The 9,311-nt window shown below is 44.9% G+C and overlaps 1 protein-coding gene and 1 pseudogene across 1 annotated transcript; one reads left to right on the forward strand and one right to left on the reverse strand.

Moving 5' to 3' along the window:
- Positions 1–9,311, reverse strand: part of LOC119280226 — a 136,755-nt pseudogene that overhangs the window by 48,625 nt on the left and 78,819 nt on the right.
- Positions 1,227–2,013, forward strand: LOC119278791 (alpha-amylase/subtilisin inhibitor-like). Its single transcript, XM_037560137.1, has one exon. The coding sequence runs from the start codon at positions 1,245–1,247 to the stop codon at positions 1,968–1,970; it is 726 nt and encodes a 241-aa protein (XP_037416034.1). The 5' UTR covers positions 1,227–1,244; the 3' UTR covers positions 1,971–2,013.

Genomic DNA, 9,311 nt, shown 5'->3' on the forward strand with positions numbered 1-9,311 from the left:
CGATATCCTCCGGCTACAGAATCACTCCTCTAAACTGTAGGAAAAAAAAACTCATTTAGCACCTTTATCACATGGTAGTGGCAGCAAGTAGGACGTGGAGTTTCTGAGCTCGAGCTCAAATGAACAGTAAAATCTGTTTTCTTCAAAAAAAATCATAATATTCTGAATTTTATTTGGTGCAAACATTGACAAAAGTTTTATGAGATCAAAAAATTCATTGAGAAATGACATCCTTGGGATTTGTGGCGGAAAACACAGTAATTATGCTCCAAAACTGTTATTTTTGAAAGCATTTTAGAGTGCTGATTTTGTTTTTTTTACAACAACTTCCATGAATGTCATTTTAAGAGGACATTTTGTGATCACGTAAAACATTTTTCAATATTTGCACCCAAAAAATCAGAACTTTTTTGCTTTTCTTTCTTCTTCTTTTTGGGATTTTATTGTTCATCGCGAGCTCAAATGAGCTTTGCAAGCAGAAGATGACTTTTGCAGTAACTCAACCTATTGCTTCTTTCCTTTCACGATCTACCTATGTTGCTTCCATCTCGTCCATACACACACTCATCATATGGGTCATGGGAGTAAGGCTAGCCGGTGAGTTCTTCTCTTTAGATTTTTCATATACATAATTATTTCTCGATAAAAGTTATCATTAGTGAATGGATAATTGTAGACCCTCCTATCTATCTATAAAATAAAGACAAAAAATCATGAATAAATGGAGTATATTTACATACCGAATCCAGAAAAATCTGTGACACTAATGAAGCCGATCTAAAGAAAATAGTGTGGAAGAAAGAACCAAAGCTATAACATTAAATTAAGCCACCTATAATCTCAGAATACTTTAGATTTTCGATATACATAATTCTCTCTTGATAAAACTTATCACTAATAAATGGAGGATTGTATGTCCAACTATCTATCTACAGAACAAATATAAAAGATTTCATTAATATATGCAGCATTGTATATCTGCCTGCCTATGCACATAGAATAAATTGATCAAATAAAAAATATATGACACTAATGAGACTTATCTACGAAAAATATTGTGGCAGAAAGAACTGAAACTAGGACATCGAATGAGATCCACCTACATTCTCAAACTATACTATGCATATATATCCTATGTCAATGCTAGTAAATTAATGTTGCTCACCACACCATCTATATAATCGTACTATCTGGATGCCCCAAGCAACAAAGCAAGGACACCGCGAGTTAATACATTCATTGCCATGGAACACTTCTGTTTCCTGGTCATCCTCCCACTCCTTGGCTTGGCCATGGCCTTGCAGTTGACCGCCCCATGTCAAGCTACGCAACCTCAGCCACAACCGATCTATGACACAGAAGATCATGCGCTAACAGGTGACAACTTCTACAATCTCATGCCGGTGGACCTCTTACTGAATGGTCAATGTGTTAACCATAGCTCTATATGGAAGTCCGGGTGCCCTAGGAACGTGAATCTGGCACTATGCGACGACTCCACCAGCAGTAGAAGCGTGGCTGTGTCGATCAAGCTGGCGGCGGCGACCAACGGCTCCGACAAGGAGGCATCACCCCGCCTCTCGACTGACGTCGTGATCGAATTCGGCGACACCGTCAACAAGTGCAAGCAGCGTCTCCAATGGTACGTCGGCGCAGGTATCACGCATAATTTGCATGTGACCGTCGGCCACTTCATAAATACGGAGGGGAGCGACGTGCTGACAGATGGCAGAGACCAAAAGTTCATTTTTCGCGTCGAGAGGTATCACGGCGCATACAAGCTGACATCGTGCTACGCCCCGGGGTGCAAACATGAGCCGTGCGGTTGCCGTGATCTGGTGTTGTACAAATATAACAGAAAGTGGTGGCTGGTAGTTAAGGAAAAAGGGTGGCAGGGGCTGCCCCTGGTGGTTGTGTTCGAAAAATGTCCTAAGCCGTGCTTTCCTCCTAAGGGCCTGCCTCACGAGTAATCTTGTAGTGTTATGTACTAGTACTACTAGCTTGCTAGTTAACCGATCATTACCAATAATAAATAATGGTTTTGCTAATTCACATCTAGATGAAAATTAGTTACCTCACATCTAACTCTTTCACCGTTCGATTTGTGTTGTCTTTAATTTTCATGCGCGGATGATTTGGCGTTGTCATACGTGTCAGACCTTTTATAGTTTGCGGTCCGTTGTGTGTTCTAGGCGTTGTGTTACATGCAACTGCGGCCCATCGTTTTGAAGGCGTGGGCCACGAAATAGTGTCGGAGAGACGCGCTGCACTGCTTGTTTACTTTTCCCGTACTTTGTTTGCGGCGCATGTGAAGGGATCAACTAGATTTACCCTTTTTTGTTCGTAAATACCACGAGCGGCAGTATAGCTTCATTTTCCATATACAACAGTGTAGCTTTAGTTTGTCAGTATATATTTGTATGTAATTTTGAGAGGTTTTAGCGTTCTAGAGGAGTTGAGACCAAACGTTTTTGATAGGTGAAAAGCACGACCTAGTTTTTATAGTCACCAATTCATCCGTGTATGTGTTTTCTCTCACGCAGCAAATGATTTTTTTGCTTTTTTTGTTTAAATCCATAAACTTTTTTAGATTCATATTTTTATCTATCTATTTGTTAATGTCTCTTTTCCATTTTTTTCCTTTTCCTTGCTTATTTATTTGTTTTAAATTCATGATCTTTTTAAACAGGTTTGCTCATTCTCATATAAATGATATTTAGCAATGTCTTACCTATGTTCATGACCGTTTGATCAGTTCGCTTTAAATGTTGTAAAAATTGTGATCGTGGGTTGTTTTCTCGCACGCGTCCGGTGTCCCGCCATGCGTCCTGTGGCCACTTGTCGGCCCATTCACGCATGTTGGGCCGTTTTCACGGCACGGTACGGTGTCATATTTTGTTTTGTTTATCCTTACTTTATCATGTGTTGTATAAGTTGAAGAATTGAGTTCGTCCCTGCCTCGTCAGTTCCAATCGTCACTGTCTCTCGTCCATTCCACTTTCTCTAGAGCATAGCCGACACGAGCAGGAAAGAGGCAGTCGACTGGGGGCGACATCTTTGTCCTTGCAATGAACATGGTCGACAATGCTGATGCGATGAGTGATCTCACATCCATCTTTGTCCCATTCACCCTATTTTCGTATAGCGATTTTTTGATTTATGACTTTTGGGGTTTTTCTCTAGTGAACTGTTTGTCCTAGTTGCAATACCGCCCCCACTTGCAATTCGACTGTACTTTTGTCCCAATTGCAACTAGATTCCTAAATATGCAACTGAGTCCGACTAATTTCTTTTGTCCCAGATGCAATTGCACCTTCTCGACATGTAACTGGCGGATTGACCATTTTCTGTCCCAGTTACAACTCCATCCCTGACAGGCAACTGTGGGCCCGTCATTTTTGTTGTTATCCAAGTTGCAAATGCACCCTCGACACACAATATTTTCCGGGACCAACCATTTTTTCCAGTAGTGACACCACCCTCAACATGCAACGGTGCCTGCTTTTTTCCAAGTTGCATGTCCACCATCGATATGAAACTAGGGACGGGGCTCGGGTTTGCCCTTTTTTCCTGAGTTGCAAGTTCACCACCGGCATGCATCTAGACCTGACCTTCATCTTAGTTGCAAGTCCACCCTCGACACGCATATTTGGGGGTGATCCTTTTTTGTCCCAGTTGCCTGTCCACTCCCGAAATGCAACTGAGCCCGACATATTTTTTGTCCCAGTTACATGTCCGGCCTTAACACGCGACTAGGGCGTCCACTTATATTGTTGCAAGTCCATCCCCAACATGCAAATGGGCCTGCCTCATTTTTATCCTAGTTGCAAGTACACCCTTGATACGCAACCTGGCCTGCCATTTTTGTCCCAGTTGCAAGCCAACCCCTGACACACAACTGGATTAGGGTCACCCCTTTTTATCCCAGTCGCAAGTTTGCCATCGACATGTAACTCGCTCGTGCCCTAAACCAGTTGCATGGTCTATCATTGATATGCAACTATCATGAACCTAACCTAGTTGCATGTCCACCATTGACATGCAAATCGCCCGAACCTAGCCCGGTAAAGTGCATGCCCACCATGTCACACAATGTTTATAAACCACTTTTGTCCCCGGTTGCAACTCCACCCCCGACATGCAATTGGGGTGCCCTCCTTTCTTTAACATAGTTGCAAGAGCACCCTCGACATGCAAGTAGGGACTGGCGTCCAATGTTCTGAGTTTACGTTGCAACTCCACCCCTGATATGTAATTGTAGAATTGTTTTTCTTGTCCTTGTTGAAAGTCCATCCTTGACCGCAACTGGGGTCCAACCCATTTTTTCATAGTTGCTAGCCCGAACTAGATACCTAACATGAAAATTGAGGGCATGCCTTTTTATCCCAGTTGCATGTCCAACACCAATTCGCAATTGGGGCCCCGACCTATTTTTGTCCCAGACGTAAGTCCATCCTCGACACACAATATGGTGGTGACCTCTTTTTTGCCCCAGTTGCAAGTCCATCCTCGACACACAACTAGGGAAGGGGCTTTTGTCCTAGTTGCAAGTTCACGAGTGACATGCAATAGGACCCACCTCTTTTTTATCCTAGTTGCAAGTCCACCATTGATACGCAACTAGGTTGGATTCAATTTTTTTGTCCCAGTTGCAAGTGCACCCTGGACACGTAATTAGGGCACCCAACTCTTTCATTCATAGTTGCAAGTCCACCCCTTATAATTGGGCGGCAAACCTTTTCTCTTGTCTCACTTGCAAATCGACCATCAATATGCAGCTGATCCTCGACTTACAATTGGACTCGACTTTTTTATTTCGCCTCAGTTGCATGTCCACCCTCGACATGCAACTATGCCCGGAGTTTTTTTATCCCAATTGTGTTGTCCAATGACTCACAACTGGTCCGGATCTGGGCCTGACTCTTTTTATGCCTCTGATGCAAGTCCACCATTGACTCGCTCCCAATCCTGATACCTTTTTTCTTCCTCGGTTACAAGTCTAACCTCGACTCGCAACTGAACCATTTTTTTGGGTTTTCTGTGTTGGTTTTGAATAATTTAGTTTTTACTTTTGGTTCTTATCCATTTTATTCCGGTTTTCCATTTCTTCATTTTTCTGTATCTTTCTATACGGTCTTGTTTGGTTTCAGAACATTCCGGTTGGCTTTCTTGTATACATAAGGAATATTTTTTATACATGTTTAACATTTTCCAAATACATGATTCACATTAAACCCATATTTTGATGTCTACTTTTGTATACATGTTATACTTTTTGACGGCATGCGGGCACGACGCGTACTAACGGTACGACAGGCAGGTGATGCGACCGGGCACCGGCATTCATGGCGGGCGGCGTCATCGGGAATAGTTGCCTGGCGGGCGGCGGCATTGGGAGCCATCGCCCCGGCTGATCACGTGACGCGCGTTGACGCTCTCATGTCACCCCCGTGGGTGTGTCCGTACGTGTACGTCGCGTGGCCGTACTGCCATACGTGTACGCCGTACCCAGTGCGAACGCGTACGCCGCGGGTACGTCGGGGGAGTGGGATTTTTTTGGATGGGGGTAATGGGTATGACCATATTGCCCTTTTTTATGAAGAGTTATCTGACTATCTGAGCCCTCTCGATGTGTTTAGGGGGTTGTACCGAACAGGAAGTGTAAATAATATTTTCCTATTACTTTTTCAATCAAAAAATTACTGAAAAATACTTTCTCCCGCTTGATAGATAAAGCAATGAATTGATCTATATACGACAAATCGTGGAAAAATCTAGGTTTGACCTGAGTTGGTTATGCCTATCAATGGTGATATTTTTACGTCGTTACCTTGTTGAAGACATTGCTCGGATATGTTCGGACTTGTTCTTCAGGGTGAAAACCTAGAATCTGTCACTTGTTGGATCCGGTGACGATGGCATTTGAGCGTTGTTCCCTTCCTGAAGGCGTTGCTTTTGAAGTACCTCGGGGTCCTTGTGGAGTCGAAATGTGGTTGGTGGGGATATGGTGATTGACATAGTTTGTCGTTCGTTGTTCATATCATTTTGGGTTTTTCTTTTTCTTTTTTCTTGCTTAGGCATAGCTTTGATCTTGTATGACTTTACTCTTTGTCGGTGTGTTTCACTGGTGGAAAAAGGGCCTTTGGTCGCGGTTCGCAACTGCCATTAGTCGCGGTTGCGCAACCGCGACAGACCGTGCGCGACTAAAGGCCCCCCCCCCCTTTAGTCGCGGTTGCTTAAGAACCACGACTAAAGGCCCGTCCACGTGGGCGCCAGGTGGCCGTCGGGGCGGAGGACCTTTAGTCGCGGTTCTTCTGGCCAACCGCGACTAAAGGCCGCCGCAGGTTTAGGGTTTTAGCCCCCCCCCCCTAAACCTGTTTTCTGTTTAATTTGTATTGTTTTATTTCTTTTGTGCTTTATTTTAATTTTGAAGAAGTTTCATATATTCTACGGTACTACATACATGCATATGAATGTACAATTTCAAATAAATTTGAAATTAGAACCAAAAAGAATTCAAGAGGAATATACAATATATATTCAATATCATCGGATGACCATATACAATTTTGAACAAGTTTCCATACATGATTTAATGCATATAAAGTTCTACGTCCTCGTAATAGTGTTCTCCTTTAGGATGAAGGACTTCCCTGCTGAACCATCCAGCTAGTTCCTCTTGAAGTGGTCGGAAGCGAGCTTCTGGACTAAGCATCCACCGGAGGTTATTCCTCTGAGCATTGGTATCACTCGGAACCCGCTCAGAGGTGTATCTCCGGATCATCTCACAGACATAGTATCCACATAGATTGGTCTCCGGTGGCTGAATATCCCCAGCATTCTTAGCCTTTAACATTTTGAATTCCAGCTCTTTTTTGAATTCACCGACCTTTGTATCTACGAACCGTCTCCAAACCCTACGAGGCAAAGAAAATTAAATGAACAAGAGAGTTATTAATTAGTTACTTGATATTAGGAAATGAACGAAATAGGCCGATCGATATAGAGCGCAAATGAATGAAAATAATTACTTCTGCAGCATTCTTCTCATGCCGCCCCAAAGCTTTGGATCCATATTCACAGAGTCGTGGACGAGACATTCTGAGGTGTTAACTTTAATTACTAGCAGAATCCAGTGGAACCTGCGGACACGATACATGCACAGTACGTCATGCATAACTCATCGATTAGCCGGCCACATACCATGCATGGAGTAAACAAAAGAGAATGTGCTCAAGACAGAAACACTCACTCAAAATGGTAAAGAAATAGAATATCACTTTTGAGTTCCTGCTTTGTAAGAAACTGCCATAGGTCTGCCTCCACGTCGGCGGGGTAACGCTCCAACACATGTCCATTAACGATGTGTGGGTCAATGAACCCAACATCATGGATGTTCCTTACTCTGCATTCCTTAATCTTCATTCTGCATGTATAATAGCGGACACAACAATATAGTTAGGACATATATATAGTGCAGGCAATATGAACGAGATGGGGTAGAAATTAATAAATCACTTACAGAACGTAGCAACTGATGATAGATTTATCGAGCTCGCGCAGATTGAAAAGCTGGAACAATTCACTCAGTTCAATTTGTACATAGTAATGTTTGAAGTGATGCTCATGTCTAACTTCCGCATAAATATATTCTTTGGCGTTTTTATTTTTTATGTAACCCTTGTACCATTTCAGCAGACCTTTCATTTGTGGAGGTAGATCCTTTTCCTGCGCAGGCTCGACGAGAGGCCCATTCTTGACATATGTAATTACTACCTCCTTCACTGGCGCCTCATCAAGGCCTAACAGTTCACGAAGAGTAATACCTAAGTTGGCTGCTTGTTCTCTGGCACTCGTTACAGTCAATCCCTGTGCTGCCGCAGCTTGTATGATCTCGGGGTCATCCGGACAGAAGGCTTCCACTATAAGAGGGGCAATCGATTGTTTACTTTGTTCCCCGAGCTGGGCAACTTGTTTCCCGCTTTTTTTACTTTCGGCCTTCTCCCGCTCTTTGTTCTCCTTGAACATGAGTGCCTGCCTGCGAAGTTCACGTGCATAGTCGTTAGGCAGATTCTTCGCGGCTTGGGACGGTGTGCTTAAAAATGACTTAGCCCACTTCTTTTGCTCATCAGAAAATACTGGCTTGGGCTCGGGCTCTCTTTTCTTCTTGCAGTCCGCCTTCCATTTCTCCAAATCAGCAGCCGCGGCCGCGTCGACTTCCTCGGCACTACGTTCCCAAGGCCTTGTGGGGAGAGGCTTCAGTGATGGCTCCGGTACCTTTGTGGTCTTAGGTACATAAGGGTCCGGGTTAATAATCCAGGACTGCTTCTGCTTCTTTGCCGGAGGTGGATTGGGGGGCGGCGTCTGATCACCCGCCGGACGAGGACTGGGGGGCGGCGGCTGATCACCCGCCGGACGTTGTGGACTGGGGGGCGGCGTCGGCTGACGTGACGGAGGTGTAGGTGAACCGCCACCACCACCACCACCACCACCACCACCACCACCACTGCCGCCACCGCCACCACCACCACCGTAGGGGGGTGGACTTGTTGTCCTTGGCGCCTCGCCTGGAAACTTGATAAACTTCTTTTGCCATAGAATGAAATGGCGCTTGACATCTCCAAGTCTTTTCTCCCCTTCAGGTGTAGCAATGTCAATCTCCAGGTCCTCAAACCCTTGGACTATGTCCTCCACCGTGACACGAGCATAGCCATCTTGAATGGGGTTGTTGTGGTGGAGTGCTCCAGGTAAACATGGTAAAGCACTGCCGATGGCTACCTTCATGGACATGTTCCCCATAGGATAATACAGATGACATTCTTTCATCTCCTTTATATCGTCCACGGGGTAGCGAGGATGCTCCGGTGAAGTAATTTGGACCACCAGAGGCTCCGGTGCAGTAATTTGGACCACCAGAGGCTCCGGTGCAGTAATTTCGATCGTCGGTGCATCTGCACCAGCCGGTGGGGCCTCCGTGGAAGCCACGCTGCTTCTCCGCTGCTGGCTTCCGAGATCCGCTGGATGATCTTCATGCTGCACCCGAGCTGCATCTCTTTCGGCTACTAGTACACTCATGGTTTTCTTCATCACATCCATTTCCGATGCCAACCGCGCCACAACATCTGCTTCCCGATCCATCTTTCTCTTACGGCTTCTGTAACCGTACGGGTCATCGTTCTGGGGGAACCCTATTTTCCACGGAATGTGCCCCATGCCTCGTACACGTCCTCCGTGTTCAGGATTCCCGAGGGCTTTTGTCAGCGCGTCGTTCTCTCTGTTGAACTTGATCTTCCCCTGTTGAGCATCCCTCA

This window comes from Triticum dicoccoides, chromosome 3B (genome assembly GCF_002162155.2).
Source record: "Triticum dicoccoides isolate Atlit2015 ecotype Zavitan chromosome 3B, WEW_v2.0, whole genome shotgun sequence".
Classification (NCBI taxonomy): Eukaryota; Viridiplantae; Streptophyta; class Magnoliopsida; order Poales; family Poaceae; genus Triticum; species Triticum dicoccoides.